General features: G+C 42.4%; 1 protein-coding gene across 3 annotated transcripts in view; it reads left to right on the top strand.

The window, feature by feature from the left end:
- Nucleotides 1–18177, top strand: part of ELMO1 (engulfment and cell motility 1) — a 1507126-nt gene that overhangs the window by 1076390 nt on the left and 412559 nt on the right. For all 3 annotated transcript variants that reach the window (XM_086964835.1, XM_086964834.1, XM_086964836.1), the window contains one exon: nucleotides 11830–11966. In XM_086964835.1, coding sequence (XP_086820961.1) covers nucleotides 11830–11966 — 137 coding nt within the window. The remainder of the gene's footprint in view (nucleotides 1–11829; nucleotides 11967–18177) is intronic.

The following is an 18177-nucleotide window of genomic DNA, read 5'->3' as shown; positions in this document are numbered from 1 at the left end:
TGACTCCTGACAGGTTGCAAAATGTAAGTGTGCACCGCTCATCTGACCTGATATCGCTACAGTGGAATAGACCAACGCAATTATTTATTTACTTTGCACTTTCTCATATGAACACTTTTAAGAGGTAGGGATTTCTGCACGACTCTACTTCACGTACTGTGGTTGTTAATGGATTTGGAAAAAGACATTATGTCAAAAAATATTTTGTCTCACATTTGTTTGTTTCTTTCAATGTCGATTCAGATCTAAATCACAATTTTTGACCAAGCAGCAGTTATTGTAAGACTGCAATCGGACGTTACATCCACCCCCACCCCCCAGCCATTTTGCATCCATTTTAAGGAAGTGCCCCCTCTTAAGACATTTACAATGAATATACTTTCCAGTGTTATTTCTCTTTTGAAATGGGGTTCTTCCAGAATGCTTGTGTGTTACCACAGAAATAACCAAACACCGAGCTCCAGGAGACGTCATTTGAAACATGCAGAATTAAAGAGATGATTGCTTTTCTACAAGAACTGCAATACAGTACACTACAGTACAAGTGCATAGTTGGTATGTGTTCTGCTGAGTGTAATGTACCTATTTTGTACAAACTATTGTACTCTACGAGGCAGAACATTTTTCAGTAGAAATATCTTCCTGTGCCTCCATGTTGGACACAGTCATTAATGATTTTAGAATGTGATTTCAAACAGAGTCTGCTGGATGTGTGCAGTTATCTTTCTAGAGAAACCTCTGTATTTTTCTGAAGCATTGAGATCAGTTTGGACCAATGCCTATGTCTATTAAAATATCACGATAGCTATATAATAATCTTGAAGAACATACCAAATATTTGCCTTAATTTACATAATATGTTATAATTGTATTAATATAATTATCCATGTCAAGAATTAAGAACTTGGTCTTTGACCCTTGAAATACTTCATTCTGTATTGCTGTTTAATTCCAGTGCCTAAATGCTGTTTTTTTCACCCAATTGTTATTTTTCTCCGCCATGATCGTGTACCTGTTGGGCACAATATCACATCCTATACGCTGATTTTAAGGGATGTGTCAGATTTTTTTTTGCTACTTCTAGTTTACACATACACACAGACGCACATCTTTTATTTCATATAGCACTACTGCATAAGGTATGTGCTATAAAGCTTTCTGCAGTGCACCTGTGGCTTGTGAGCACAATTTGTAATTTTGTATTTTTTTCATGCCTCTACTTAACATTTTTTTTTTAGTAAATAAGAATTAATAGCATAAAAAAAACAAAAATATGGAAAGTGGTGCGTGAAGAACAGAAAAGTCAAGAGTCAAAAATTGGCTGAGAGCTTGAAAAACTGCGTCTCTTCTACATATCACCCATTTCATGGAACAAGGATACCTGTCCTTTGGAAACACCAAAGAAGCCTGAGGTTCTGTAAAATCTGCCTTGTCCTGTGATATTATGGTTCTATAACGATTTTGGTGATGTTGTACCATATTTAGCAAGTACGACCAATATGGAGTGAATTTGTCATGTTAACTAGCGAGTTCATTACGTATTCAGAGACTTTGTCTCGAATATGGGTTCCATTTTGTTCGTGCCTCCATTTTGGTTTTGCCAACACGTAGGCCCATGGAGGTAACTAGACGAACGAAGTTGCATGGGCTTCGTTGTTCATGCACTGATTAACTAAGCCTTTTCTTGACTCTAAGGTGCATTGTAAGGAACTGACCTCTTTATCTGAAACTGACCCTTTGCGAGGCAAATTTCCTTAGTTGATCCTTGTCTGAGATTGCGAGTCAAAGTTCAGGACATTGTCAACCTTTAGCTTTTCTACACATGCCTTATCTTGCTCGTTATCTATCATTGTTTTCTTTTTATGTTCCTTCGTTACATGCATTGTGCTTTCAATTATGGGTTTGTCCGGCTTGTGGAAATTGAATTTGGGACATCCTAATAATTGACTTGTGGGGTTGGTACAATGTAAAGTGAGCCTTTTTGGAATGTGATAATGTATAGAAATGTGTTTCTATTGGTCAGAATTTGCTGCAGTGGGTGTCCATTTGTAATGTGAATATTGTGTATAAATACTGATGTCTTGCTCTACAAAATTGAGTAGTTTCTTGAGTTGTACACCGTGTTGTGTTGCTGGGATTACTGCTACTTGCTGCAGCTAATAAATTTGATCTCTGACGCCACCTAGAAGTATTCCGTGTCTCTGTTTGCCAAGACAGGAGAACCCGAAGACTTTGGGCGTGTCCCTGGCGCCGCTGGGTTCTAAAAACCCGGTTCTTCAGTTGGTGACTTCAGCAGTACCAGTCCAAGCCCGAGGATCGTGAGGAGCCAGGTGAGGAAATTCTGGAGAAAGACCGCCACTTCATCGACCCCTGCATGTCGACGTGGACCGAAGGTATTTTCTGCGAGGCTTCCCGCTTTCCGACGGCTACGAAGGACTGCTGCCCTGACTGTCACCCTGTCTTGGACCCTCGATAGATGATTTGTAGAGCGAGACGATAGACGGTCTTCTGGTGGCGTGACAGATATTTTGGTTAAGTATAAGTGGGTCGCTCCCACGACTTTGTTTGGTTCTTTGTTTGGTTCTTTGTTTGGTTCTTTGTTTGGTTCTTTGTTTGGTTCTTTGTTTGGTTCTTGGTTTGATTCTTGGTTTGGTTTGATTCGGCTACTGCAGTAATCGAAGCCGAGGGGCTCGTATATTTGCGAGAGTATCAATAGTTGATAACCCCTTGAAGTTTGAAGCTAGATTAGTGAGCTATAAGATGCCTGTTCTTAGCAAAATTAGGAAATGGTTTAGTTGTGGTTGCAACAAGGATTCCTGATTGGAGGACTCGTGTCCGATACCTCCGGTTGGAACTCCAACTTATGAGCTGTATTCAAAACACGGAGTGGGTCCTATCACCTATAATGAGGTATGGATCCGCTATACTAGGAAAGATGGTGTCTTACGATAGCCTCAACATGGTAGTTTCGAATCAAATATTTTAGATCACCTAGAAGTTGTGCTGTTCAAGAAGAAAGGCCGGCCGGCGATGTTTGACTCTTTCCGTCTTTGGCGAAAGGAAGCCAAACAGCGAGAAATGAAGCAAGCAAAAAGAGGTAGGAAAGATAAGAGTATGTCAGTGCTACAAGCTGCTAGGCAGTTTACGGAAGATGGAGAAAAACGTGTGAGTGAAGTCTTAGATAGACAGCGTTGCATGGCTATCGATAAATGTTATCCGGCTTTGCCGCCTTCCCTTTCAAAAGTAAATGAAGACCTTGAAAAAGATCCTTTGATTTCTCATTTACTGGGATTACCACCTCCTTATGTGCAGGGTGCTACTGCACCTCCATTACCCCCGGTTGTTCCACCCTTTGTTGTTCAACCTCCTGCTGTTGTTCAGCCAACCAGTGCTCCACAGATGGTTTTGCCTCCTCCTGCGCAACCCATTCTAGGGTCGCCGACTTTGCTACCAGCTTTGCCTCAAACTCCTTTGCCTTCTACTTCTGTATCTTTGACTCCTGCTCCGCTTGTCCCTACGACTTCTTTGCCTCAGAATACTTATTCTCCTGTTCTTATGTCTACTTCTTCCCCTTCTGCTCGAAAACGAATGACCGAGACTGTTGTTAATCTATTGTCACCATTGTTTGGGTCAGGGAATATGACCCCTGTTTCGGAACGTAAGCAGAGTCGTAGTCCGCTTCCTAGTTCTGAAGAACGGGCAGTGTTGGATTTGTTGGCTCGTAGGTGGATTTTAAATGCTCCGAGGTATAATTTGCCAGCGATTATGGATGTTTTCTTTCAGTGGGAACCACCGAAGCAAAGGTATGTGTTTGATATGATGTGTACTTTTCTCCGTCAGGAATGGGAAAATAATGAGTTGGGTCCGATTCCCCAGGATGTGCTCGATGTTCAGTTAGAGTTTGCTAAAGGGATGATGGTGGAATCTGATGTTACAGACGCCGTAGAGACGATACTTGCTTTCAGATCTAGGCTTTCGCCTCAGACATTGTATGAACCTGATTCCTCTGTTAGGAGGAAAGTGAAACCGTACCCTATGAGAGAAGTTCCTCCTGTATGGAAAGACGCAGTTCAGGCTAATGCAAATCAGGGTATTGTTGCCGCTCCAGCTCATTTTCAGCGAGTATGGGTACATGTCCCTTGGAAGAGAGCAGATGTCTTGGCTCTTAAGCAGACTTTACCTGATCCTCGTAAGAATCCTGCTGGTTATTACAAGGAGTTGTCCCAGACAGTTGAAGCATGTATTATGAATTTAGCTGACATCGATATGTTGATGGGTAATGTAGTCCCCCAACCCTTGTGGGCGAAGATTCGTCATGAGAATCATGCTGCTGAATTAGGTGGTACTTGGGCGAATATTGTTGCTGCAGATGGTAGACAGGAGGGAGGTGCTAAACCTGAACCTCTATTTTCAGAATTACCAGGTAGAATTGTTAATTTGATGAAAACGATGATGCCCGCTTTACGAGTGAATTGGGATAAGTTAGCAGCATGTAAGCAGAAGAAAGACCAGAGTGTATCTGATTTCTTCACTAGGTTTGAAGAGACGTTTATTGATCAGATATAGGGGTCAGGATATGAGTACGGAAGGCAGTCAAAGGTTGTTTGTGGATAAATTTGTCTTTAATTTGCTTCCCGAACTTTCTAATAAGTTAAAGGACTCCGAGAGTTCATGGGCTGATTCTTCGTCGGCCCAGATATTGGCTACTGCACAATATTACGAGAATAGGGATAAAGATGAGAAGGATAAAGTAGAGAAGAAAACTAAAGAGTTAAAGACGAAAGTTCTTTTGCAGCAAGCTTATCCGCTTCGTCAGAATCAACCGCAGTTTCAGCAACCTCCACAATTTCAGAGATTGTTACAGAAACCTGAGCCCTTTGCTCCGCGATTCTTTACTGGCCCTAATCAGTGTGCTTATTGCAGAGAGGAAGGTCATTACAAGAATAGTTGCCCGGCTTTGTTACAGCGTGCGAATGGTGTACCTAGTCAGAGAAGTCAAGTAGTTTTCAGCAAGCTCCTAGGGGTAGGGGAGGTGGTGTGATCCCCCAAAATTAGCGTTCCTCTTCCCTACAGAATTCTGCAAATTATTTTGACAGACAGAATGTTCCGAGTGGTCAGTCTGCCCAGTATTATGTTTAGGATTACGATGTCGAAGGTGAGAGTTCTGGTTATAATGATCACTAGGACAGCCAAGGACAAAGTGAGGGAGTAGTGTCAGTTACAGTAGACCAGAGTGGACCTTATGTTGAAGTGAGTACATCAGGTGTGGTAGAACCTTTTCTTTTGGATACTGGTGCGATGAAGAGCTCTATTATGCACTCTAAACTTCCTGGTGCACCTTTGTCTGGCTTGACCAATGTTTCAGTAGGATTTTCAGGCGCCCCAGTTCGTAACCCGGTTTCTAGTCCTTTGTCCCTTTCCATTGGCCCTTGTGAACTGGAAGCTCCGCTTATTCTAACGACTGGTTGTGGTGAGAATCTGTTGGGTTTGGACTTGCTGAAAAGATTGTAGTCGACCTCGCATTGTTCTCCTTCAGGAGTACAACTTACCCTCGGTAAAAAAGTGATTTCTCCAATGTATTTGACTAAGGATTGTTTGCCACTGGAATTGCGTTCGCTTCCTGATACACTTTGGGCCACAGGTCCAAATGATGTTGGTCTTTTGCAGATTCCTCCGTATGTTCTTACCCTTAAATCGAATGCTAGGCTGCCTCGCATTCCACAATACAGGATTTCGAGCGATGGTGAGAGAGCTCTTTTAGCGATTGTCTAGGATCTGGGTGAGAAGGGTGTAGTAGAGGAAACAAAAGGTAATGTGTGTAACAGTCCTGTTTTGCCTGTCCTTAAACGTACTGATGCTTCTCAGCCACCTTTGTACCGGTTTGTGATCGACCTTCGAGAGGTCAACAAAATTGTCGTGCCACAGTTTCCTGTGGTGCCTGATATCACTGCTTTGTTGACTTTGATTCCTACTTCGGCAGTTTGGTTTTCTGTCATCGATTTGAAGAATGCTTTCTTCAGTATTCCTATTGCTGAGGAGAGCAGGGATATTTTTGGCTTCTCATTAGGAGGCCGAAGCTTCCGGTTTAGGAGAGCTCCCCAAGGTTATTGTGAAAGTCCCTCCATCTATAGTCAAGCGTTGAAAACTCAGCTTGACGGTTTTGTGTTACCTGTAGGTGCTACTCTTGTTCAGTACGTCGATGATTTGTTGATTACTGCTGATAATGAAAAGATTTGTAAAGAGGCTACTCTTTCTTTGTTGCGGTATTTGTCTGACCTTCATCATAAAGTGTCACCTTCAAAGTTGCAATATTGTCGCCAAGAAGTGACCTACTTAGGTCATCTCTTGTCGAAGGAGGGAAGGAGATTGACCCCAGAACGAATTCAAGCAATTGCGCAAATGAGTGTGCCATTCACACAGAGAGAAGTGCGTGCCTTTTTAGGTATTACATCGTATTGTAGACAGTGGATTCCCAATTTTTCATTGTTGGCGAAACCTTTGTTAGCATTGACTGTGAAAGATACTCCGCATCCTCTCCCTTGGTCTGATGAATGTCAGAAAAGTTTTTCTGAATTACGCAACGCATTGTGTTCTGCTCCGGTGTTGGGTACTCCGGACTACAGTAAACCTTTTTTGCATTGTATGTCCATGAGAGAGAAGGTTGTGCGTTGTCAGTTCTGACACAGCAATTTGGCGATAAGCAGCGTCCATGTGCGTATTTTTAATCGACTTTAGATCCAGTAGCTAGAGCGTTGCCAAGTTGTCTGAGAGCTACAGCGGCTGCTGCTGTTTCTATTCGACAGTCTGCCGGTTTGGTATTGGATAATACATTGATTGTGATGGTCCCACATGCAGTGGATACCTTATTGAATAGGACCAAGACACAGCACCTTACTAGCGCTCGTTTGTCAGGTTACGAGTTGACCCTTTTGGCTAGCCATGTTCACATTAAAAGATGTAATATGCTGAATCCAGCTACATTGTTACCGATCTCTACAGAGACGGATCCTCAGGAACAGCATGATTGCTTTCTTGGTACAGAGGAAGAAACGAAAGCTAGAGTTGACCTGAGGGATACTCCCCTTACGGATGTTGATGGTATATCCTATGGGTAGATGGTTCGTGTTTTAAGCTTTCGAATGGTGAAACGACTGCAGCGTATGCTATTACAACTTTACATACGGTTGTTGAGACAGCACGCATACCACAGAATTCTGCGCAAGCAGCAGAGTTGATTGCATTGACTAGGGCGTGTGTGTTGCCAGAAGGAAAGCGAGTGAATGTTTACACCGATAGCCAGTATGCGTTTGGTGTTGCCCATAGTTTTGGGCGTTTGTGGAGAGAGCGTGGGTTCCTTACTTCACATGGGACGAAAATACAGCATGGGCAGTTGGTGAATGAACTTTTGGAATCTCTCACTCTCCCAAAGCAGATTGCAATTGTGAAGTGTAGTGCGCATAAGAAAGTTGTGGACGATGTTGGTCGAGGGAATGCGTTTGTGGATGAAGTTGCGAAGGAAACAGCGAAAGACATGATGAGCCGTATGTATGTTGCAGGCCCAGCTAATTGGGTTATGGCTGGTGGAATGTGTGAAGACACAATAGAAAGTGTGAAAATGATTCAGGCTGAAGCGACTGAGAAGGAAGGAAGGAAGTACGTGGAGAGAGACTACGGGTAGGTTGGATCCTACAGGTTGTTGGGTTGAGATGTCAGAACGCCAGTGATGGTTGTTGCCAGACGCGTATGTGCTCCCAGTGGTTATTATGGCTCATGGAATGGCTTACATCAGTTCAAAGGGAATATGCAAGTTGTTGGCTCCAGTTTGGCAGAATGCTAGAATTCCGAAATGTGCAGAGAACGTGGTGAAGCATTGTATGATTTGTCTGAAGTATAATCCTGGTAAGGAAACTCCAACTCCAGCTGGTCATTTTCCTCCTCCAACGTATCCATTTGAAGTGATACAGTTAGACTGCATTCATATGGAGAGATGCAATAATTTGAAGTATGTCCTTGTGGTTGTTTGCGCCTTTTCCAGGTGGATAGAGGCTTACCCCCTAAAGGATAATACTGCCTTGTCTACAGCCAAGGTTTTGCTCAAAGAATATTTCCCAAGGTATGGTTTGCCCAGAATTGTATGGTCGGACAATGGGAGTGAACTTGTGGGCCAGATCAAGAAGAGAGTGTGTGCTGGATTGGGAATAAATCAAACGTTCCATGCAGCGAATCACCCCCAGTCTGCTGGACTTGTTGAATGCTACAATGGTACCTTGAAGCTGAAAATAGCTAAGGTACAAGCGAGCACTGGTCTTACATGGCCGGATGCCTTGCCGTTGGCTCTTTTGTCAACAAGGACGACAGTGCATTCTCGTGTGGGACTTAGCCCATACGAAATAGTTTTTGGTCGTCCAGCGAATGTTTGGGGTGTGCCTCGTCCTAAAGAATACAGCAGTATTGAATACCCTATGTTGGTGGATTACTTACATGAATTGACTGCTAAATTACGTGTTCTCCACCAACAGGTCTATGACAGTTTGCCGACAGCTACTACAGATCCAGGACATTCAATCCTGCCTGGTCACTACGTCCTGGTCAAGAACTTTCAGCGTACCAAGAATTTGGAACCTAGATGGACTGGTCCTTACTTAGTCCTTTTGGTTACTAGAACCGCTGTTAGAGTAGCTGGCAAAAAGAACTGGGTGCATGCCACCCACTGTAAAAAAGTTCCTTTGCCTTTACCGTATGATCAGTGGGTGAGGGATGGTGTAGCTGACATAGATTGCGAGAGAGTCCACACATTGGTGCCCTTTAGTGATGCTCATTTGACATGGACACGGTTAGAACGCAAGGATGATGATGTTCTGCAAGCTGCTGTGCCTCCTCATCTAAAGATTGACACCACCAATCCGGAACTTTTATTTAGGGATCCAACTGTACCTGATAAAGAACGTTACGATTTGAGGCCAAGAAAGCCTGTTGCTATGGACAAATAAAGCCAAATTTTTTTATATAGTGAATTACACCTGGTCAGATAAAGAGACTTTTTTTACTTTTTACTTTTTCGAGTCACCATCCGGACTCAGCTGCAGGGTCACGGTAGGAAGTTCTTAAGGGGTGAGCCACGTATTGACACAAGGTCTGTGGTTCAGGGTCGTTGGTGCGATCTTGGCGCACACTTAAGTGAAGAAGGTAATAGCCGTGAGCAGCACGTTAGAGGATGGAGTTTCTTGAGTCTGATAAATCTGTTAAGAAAGTGGATTCTAAAGTCCGAATATGTATATTGATTCGTAGCAAATGTTTTTTAATAATGTGTTTCCTTATGCTTTTGCATATTACGTTAGCTTCTGTGGGTTGGATTTTCTATATCACACAACTGCCGCTTACATCTACCTTCCAACCTACTCTTTCTTTTCCTACTGTTTCTCCACATGAGTTTCATACGTTACCTGAACATGAGCAGACACGAAGATCAGAATTTGTGAACAATTCATATATACAGATGTTGCATCAGCATCAGCTAGTCATAAATACCACGAATTGTTGGGTGTGTGGTCTTATGCCACATACTACAGATAAGGGAATGCCATATCTGGTTTTGCCTTTTTCGCCTAATGGGTCAGTTTGGGCACTCCAATCAATGTTTATCTATGCGAATGAAGCCTCTTCTAGACGTTCTGTCAAAGACAATGCGAGTAATAATGCCTTGATAATGGGAAAAGTTGATCTGATTAGAGATATCGATGCGTATAACGCTATCCCTAAAGATGACGTACGAGCATATGTCGGTTGGAATAAGACATGAATAAGACGACATATAGTGTTAGCTTGACGGAGAAAGAAAGACGAAAAAGGTCTCCTCCTATTTGGATTGTACCCCACCGAGGTCATTTCTGTCTGCAAGGTAGTGGTCAGAATCCGAGAGCTCAGCTTGGTAAGAGTGTGTGTGCCAACACTTAGGTCTATACGTCCCAGAATTCTCCACCGTTCGGGCCAGCTAAAGGCACGTATTTTGTTTGTCACGACAGAGCCTACACATGGGTGCCATCTGATTTTTCTGGCACATGTTATCTGGCATTTCTGCTTCCCCCCACATACACTGCTGTTTTCGATTACCACAAGACAAGATATGGTAGAGGTGTCATCGATGCGAAAGATACTGTCGCACAAGAAGCTGGAGACTTCTTTAAGGGTTTCCTGCCCTTTTGGGGTCCTATGGCTAAGAGTAGGAATATTCGTCAGCTTACGAGAGTGGTTGAGGCCACTATATATGAGACTGGTGTCCTTAGCAATATTACAGCTGAGCTTCAAGCGGATCGCCTTATGACATTACAGAATCGCTTTGTTCTAGATATTATACTTGCAGATAGAGGTGGGGTATGCAAATTGATTGGATCTAGTTGCTGCGTTTTCATACCAGATGATGCTCCGACAGCGTACCAAGCCTTCCAGAAGTTGCGTAAGTCTGCTGATTCTATACATGTAGACGAAGGTAACTGGTCGTTGATGGGATGGTTATGGGAATTGTTGTCCAAATGGGGATGGAAGGTTCTGATGTTCCTTGGTATGGTGTTAGCTATCCTTTTCTCGTGTTGCCTATGCATCCAGTGTTGTCCCCCCATTTGTAGTCTTTGTGCTACAATCTGTGTGAGAAGACCCGTCCCGAGAGAAGTGAAGCCTAATAAGATGATGTTACAGCAACACCTTGATGACCTGATGAGAATAGATATAGACCTGGATTCAGATTGACTTGAGTTTAGGTTCTTGCCTACGTAATCGCAAAAGGAGGGTCTGAGGTTCTGTAAAATCTGCCTTGTCCTGTGATATTATGGTTCCATCACGATTTTTGTGATGTTGTACCGTATTTAGCAAGTACGACCAATATGGAGTGAATTTGTCATGTTAACTAGCGAGTTCATTACGTATTCAGAGACTTTGTCTCGAATATGGGTTCCATTTTGTTTGTGCCTCCATTTAGGTGTTGCCATCACGTAGGCCCATGGAGGTAACTAGACGAACGAAGTTGCATGGGCTTCGTTGTTCATGCACTTATTAACTAAGCCTTTTCTTGACTCTAAGGTGCATTGTAAGGAACTGACCTCTTTATCTGAAACTGACCCTTTGCGAGGCCAATTTCCTTAGTTGATCCTTGTCTGAGATTGCGAGTCAAAGTTCAGGATATTGTCAACCTTTAGCTTTTCTACACATGCCTTATCTTGCTCGTTATCTATCATTGTTTACTTTTTATGTTCCTTCGTTACATGCATTGTGCTTTCAATTATGGGTTTGTCCGGCTTGTGGAAATTGAATTTGGGACATCCTAATAATTAACTTGTGGGGTTGGTACAATGTAAAGTGAGCCTTTTTGGAATGTGATAATGTATAGAAATGTGTTTCTATTGGTCAGAATTTGCTGCAGTGGGTGTCCATTTGTAATGTGAATATTGTGTATAAATACTGATGTCTTGCTCTACAAAATTGAGCAGTTTCTTGAGTTGTACACTGTGTTGTGTTGCTGGGATTACTGCTACTAGCTGCAGCTAATAAATTTGATCTCTGACGCCACCTAGAAGTATTCTGTGTCTCTGTTTGCCAAGACAGGAGAACCCAAAGACTTTGGGTGTGTCCCTGGCGCCGCTGGGTCCTAAAAACCCGGTTCTTCAAGCCATAAACTCATTACATCTGGGTCACCATGTTGCTCTTGATTATTGTTAACCTGGATTGTCTTAGATCTCATAGCTTGTTTTCATAGTAGGTTAGCCTGAACTAGTTTGGCATACCTTCTGTCTGCTTCTCCTGCTATTTCTCATATCATTTCATGCCTCTTGATTGCAGCCAGTGAAACCTATAATGAATTCCACCCCATGTTCTTCACTCACGACCGATCCTTCGAGGAGTTTTTCTGCATATGTATCCAGCTGTTGAACAAGACATGGAAGGAAATGCGAGCAACATCTGAGGACTTTAACAAGGTAGGAGTTTGTGAGCAATGCCATGGGCCTACACTAATGTTTGGAACATAAGATGCAGCTGCAAGTATAGTTATTATGTCTACTTGGTCTAGGATTCACTTTGATCAAGGTCCTCTATAAGCACTTTGTGGTACTACAAGGTGTTCCAGGTGTTGCTTTGGTTTGATTTAGTAATGTTCTCAACAATCACCCTTTGATATGTTTGTGAGCAGTGTCTCATTGGTGAGCTATGGCTTAGCAAACCATTTTCAATTTGCTTCCTATGAGGAATTTGATGCAATGTCTACTTAGCAAAGTATAGGCCTTAATAAACCACCTGAAAAGCTGTTGTACGGATCCAATGTGCCAGAGTTTTGATTTCCATACCTTTCTTACCTCCTGGATTTTTAGGGAACGTTGTTGACAACCATGCTTATTCCTCAAACACTTGTCATTGATGAGGTTACCTCATGCATGATTGTTCTTAACACTATATTTACATTTGATCTTGGGCATGCCTTCATGTTGCTGAGGTGCTTATAAGACATACTTGAACATCATGACATATCTGATGATTACGTTGAAATTACTAATACAGTAGTTTTTTTTTACAGAAGTTGACTTAAAATTTACACTGAGGGGCTGTGCAGTGAGCATTTTTTTAAGCCATTTTATGTTTAACATTTTATGTATTTATGATTTACTAACTGTGCACATTGACTTAATTTTTAAGAAATTAAATGATTCTAGAAGATATATTAAAGGTAGTGAACTGATATTGCTCGCTGGCAACAGAAAAGGGTTGAAAACCATACCTACAAAGCCATGTTACACGGTTCCCACTAGAAAAGGTAAGGTTGCGTATTAGGACAACAGGACATCAGAGTGCAGGGACTCTGTCCATCTACATCATTAGAGACTGTTGGCCCAATTCCTAGCAAGCTCACTGTGCCGCGCCCAAATCCCTAGCCTTCATGGAGTGGCAGGTGATTTTGGCAACCTCTAACATGACGCTGTGATCTCCAAGGCAATCGTGGAAGCAGATCTTATCCCTTTCATTGTTTACTTATGCATGCCCTTGGTAAACACGAGGAAAGATACAGATGAAGTTTTCAAAACATTTATTGAAACAATCGTAATCCTGCATAGAAAGAGAGAGTTGCGATAATTTCCCATATAAAACAAAGCAATGTAATCAGCAACATGGTGAAGAGAATGAATAGTCCACTCATGACAGTCAGATTTATATATATGAGATAGATTGACAAAGGCCATTTAGTGGCTGAAACGCGTCTCTCCTTGTTCTCAGGATTGAGGGCGACATCAACTAATAAAGAGATGCCGAATCCTGAACCACTTCTTGTCCGTGCTTCCTTCCATGGTGTCACTGTGGGAGGTGGATTGTTTGGTTTATATAGATATGTTTTACTACTCCTATTGTGAGGCCATAGTGGGTGCATCCGCTGCCTGATCTTGTAGGTTAGCCTGAGACCCCATACCTGAATGGCTTGGTCTGAAGTTGGATTGGCAATCCCTCTCCGCAGGATCAGGATGGAAGATCAGCGTTAGCAGAGCTGCATGTCGAACACAGCATTGGTTCCTGCCCCGTCATGTTGGAATGCCCCTCTGATCCATAAAAGGACTGTGCACTGTTTATAAAATAAAATTACTGTGTTAGAGGTACAGCTCTAATGCAATGATGTGTCTTGATATTAGAAGCTGTCTCCATGCGGGCAACGCAAGCACTAGGATATCTCATTCTGTTCTTAGCCCTGAACTAAATGTACAGTGCAGCAGTAAAAGCTTTCTAAAAACAAGACAGCGTGTACTAAGTGTCCCTAGAATAATAATGTGTAAATAAAAAATGTCTAAAATGAAGTCAGCTAAAAGCGTGTGAAATGTAAGACTAAAAGGAGAACCAAAGTGGGCCCAAGAGGGGTTCACTACAGTCAAGAGTGTCAAAGAGCAGAATATGCCTTGTAGTGTAGTTCCTAGTTTCCCACTAGGCCCTGCGCATTGGAATAACATAAACAGTAGTATCGACGTGGAACTGCGGATATTCCAGGCCTCCACTGACTATGCTAAACTTAATTGGGTTGTGTTACCAACTAGCTCAGAGGTCACTGGAAACTTTCTTCTCTGCATAGGAAGTGATCAGCTTCCTTGGCACAGACAAGAAGGGATTCAGTTTTCCAACAACCGTGCAACATGACAACTTTGCTCCTCAGATCAAGAGTCGATCTCTAGGGTCGTGTGAAACAATAGACCTAGATTTCACTCAGTCAGTCTAGTGCAGTTTACTTTCACAGTATGTAGAGAATAGAGAGACGGGCGTTTATCAATAAAAGGTTAACATTTATTGAACAGTCTTTCTTCTCGTACAAGAGAAATGTATTGCCACAATTGCAATAACTGTTATTATAAAAAGTACGTACAGTAAGATAAGTATTGCGAAATAGAACTGTAAAAGCATTGATATGGTTTCTTAGCCATACAATGGTTTAAAAGTAATAAAACATATATACAGTCATATATACATTAGGCTAACATACTCAACTGGTGCTTCTAACTAAGCCTACCCCAGTGTGCCTGACCTAAGCCTAACACGTGAGAAGGGGAGTAAGTAAGTAGCTTAAGTTAAGTTGGTTTTGCCACGGTTTGTTTCAAGAATTCTCGTCTAAGGGTTTAGTCAACACCATACCTCTGAATAGAATGATGGAGGATTGGTATCTCCTTCAGGGGTCTCTCTCGATATCCCAGTCACCTGCGAGGGTAAACCGGAAGCGCCAGGACTGGATTTCTCTGCACGAGAAATGCAGCTCGCTTCTCTCAGCGCGTCGAGGAAGGAGGGGTGACAGCGTCCGCGGGCAGCTGGGCTGGATGTCTTCGCAGAGGACGGCTGCACGGCTCCTCAAGCGTACTGCACCATAGGTCGCGCTGTAGCGGCGATAATGGTAATCAGCAGCTTCACCACCACAGGATAGCAGGCTGCAGCGACAGAGTGCTAGTTTTTACCAACACAGGGTCATGCAGGCAGCTGGCATCAGCAACAGGGAACGAACTCACAGTTCGTATCTCTCCCAGCTCACAGCTCACAGCTTCGCATTGCTTAAGGCAACGTTGGTAATATTTATACCTGACAGGTGCCGGGTTTGACGCAAGTTTGCTGGACATAAGACGTCAATTAAAGATGTCACTAGGAAGTGACAGTTATCAGTTGCTCATTAGAGTTCCATTACTAATCAAAACATAGCAAGCGGGGATTTCCAGGTTTGCTGAGTTTTTATCTTGTTGAAGAACTCGGAGTGTTATCTAGGAATATCAGATAGTGACTGCTGCTCTGTCATTGCACTAATTGGTCGCAAAGGAAGTAGCAGAGAGTCATGCTGGAATGTGGCTCTGTTCGTGTGAGGCCAGAGATGACTATTCAGTAAATCGTACTTGAACGGTTATGCCAATATAGGGAATAAATGGATTTATAGCCGAATAGGGGCATAAGGTCACAGTATCGATCAGGAACCTAGATAAGCACGCAACACCCACTCCACGTATACATGTCCATCAAAATTACTAAAACTAAGCAATAAGATGCATGTGTAACATTGCCCACCCCAAAATACATAAATGCATTCGAAATAGGCGTACTTGTAATACATGGAATTTAGGTACTGTACGTTTTTTAAAGCATAGTAATCATTCAAAAGGTATTGCATATGAAATCAATGAACGATTATGCAAAAGGAATTACACATGAAGTATCTCTGACAGAAGAAATGCGAGATAAATCATCACATAAAAATGCATTGTAATAACATGTGTGCTAGAGGCTGGTGTTATGTTGTTATGTCTCTAGATGTGTTTAGAAATAGAAGTGTGAAGCTTCTGTTCTCTAAGAATAGTTTTTACGTTAAGCAAAGAATTGTTCGTGCCAAAAAAGAGAGGGTCAATATTTTAAAAATTGTCCAATTCAAAGAAAATAGATTTCCAAAGCTCCTGGCAGTTTTTGTTGATCAAAACTGAAGGCCGAATTCAGAGTTCATGGGAACGCTGTGTGTCGGAAAGCTTCTCAAAAGTTATTGTTTCTCTATGGGTGAGAACATCGTATCAGACAGGCTCGCAAAGAATTGGTCTACAAAATCAGGTGATAGTTCAACCAAATTAGATAGCGCTGTAACTTGGCAGGTGTGAGAATGATTGCTGTCATCGAAGGCAGGACCAGCAATGCTCACAGAACGTTGTACCTGGATGATGTTGCTTTTGTCACTCGCTCCACTGTTACCACTTGGCTGTAGTACAGGAGTCTCCACGAATGCCGTCATCAGGATTGGTAGCCGCTAGGGACAACACAATGCGTGAGCCGTTATTGGACTTAGCAAAGTATCGACGTCCATTGGTACTGCTGATGGAAGTGAAAGACAGATGTCCAACACGCATTCATCGCCGCAAAGCATACACCGTAGCACAGGTAAAATGCAATCTTGCCATATCGGTCTGAATGAAAGGAACCAGGTCATGTTTAGATCTCTCAGCCTGGCCAATCCTAGGACGTTAGTTATCCTGTCCCTGTAGCGCATTGCTTGGATTGTCTCTTCCATTCCCATGGGAGCTATGTCTGAGGCGAGGCTTGCCATAACGTAGCAGGATGGTCAAAAATAGAATCCCTGCAACGAGTCCCAAAAATAGTGGAATGCCGCCAAAAATGGAGTGCACAAAATTAGGAAAGATTCCCAAAATTGCCTGGAAGGGTGTTAGCAGTCCCGTAAAGACTGTCTTAAATATGCCTGGGATGCTTGTTGCACTAGACATGTTAAGGAGTTGGCTGAACATTTCTACGAAATGCACGGGGCAATTTGTTGATAAAAGGTCATGGACTTCAGTAGCCGTCCTTGCGACTAGAAGATCATACGTCTCTTTAGATGACGTTATAGGCACGGTTGTCTGTAAAAGTACAGATTTCATTTTGCTTAATGTATCAATTCGTATAGAATAGAGATTCAGACGAGGCCAGAGGGGAGTCACTATGTCTGGAGGCCCGCTCGGAAACAATGCTTGCATACAACATTTGACCATGGACGTTACTTGTATTAGATAACTTTTTCCGGGCGTCAGGCCACAACATCTGTGATCCGTTCTAAGAATGTAACTCCCGTTTGAAAGTTGCATAAAGAAGGGCTCTATCTGAGTTGCAGGTGTGACTAGCTGGTGGCATGAAAGGTTGTTTGAATTTCCATCACATGCTCCGTGTAAATTAATACCCTGACACAAAAGTATACCGCTTAGTGAGTGTTTACAGTTGTTACCACTAAGAAATACATTTTTGTCGCTGTCACTATAGCAAGAATGAGCGTATGGTAATTTCCATTCGGATTTCACATATCCTTTACCCAATTGTTCATATTGGCCAGCAGGTATGTACTCAAGGCATTTTTTAAATCGGAAAGTTGTAATCGGAATTGTGATAATTCCGTGTATTATCCATTCAATGACAGGACTCTCTGACATTGTCAATGGTAATCTCTCGAGTTTTTCGATGCTCAGGATTGTATATTCTGCTCCTTTCTGTGCCAAACTGATCTGTTTATCAGTAAGGTTAAAACTGGAAAATAATGACGTTGTGTTTATCAAACGCCAAGGCACATAGCCTGAACGAAGATTTTGCAGCGTCCAGCCTAATTCTATAATAGAGCGTAATTGAGACTGGCCATGTTGTAACATTAGCAAATCTCTGTCTATCACATCAAAGGCAGAGGATACAATATTGTCCAAAGAATATATTCTGGAAGACAGTCATTAACCCATTGTCTACCACAGAAAGTGATTTCTCCAAATTAATACGATCAATTTCTCGTATTTTTTCAGCAGTTTCAATTTGCTTTACTTTCCAAGCCTCGTTGTAAGTAGCATAGATACTGGTCGCTATGAAACGCTTTTGACGCTGTTTGCGTGGTCCAAGAATGAAGTCGCGCAAATCAGCACCATCTTTTAGCAAAGACAAGTGTTGCTTAATTTCAGCCAGTGTGGATGTAGTTAGCCATTCAAGGCAGAGTTTCCCTACACTGTATGTTGTTATAATCCCTGGATGTTGTCTCTGGGAATATCTAGGGTCTAATCTGGTCATTTTTAACCCCTGTGTTTTATTCAGGAACCTATCTTGACAATTATTTGTGTCTGTAGGCCAGATTAACCACTTTTTCCAATCAGGATGTGTTCTGTTGAAATGTAAAATTTGTGA

Source organism: Lissotriton vulgaris, chromosome 4_1, assembly GCF_964263255.1.
Source record: "Lissotriton vulgaris chromosome 4_1, aLisVul1.2, whole genome shotgun sequence".
Lineage (NCBI taxonomy): Eukaryota > Metazoa > Chordata > Amphibia > Caudata > Salamandridae > Lissotriton > Lissotriton vulgaris.
This window is presented reverse-complemented; position numbering and strand designations above follow the sequence as displayed.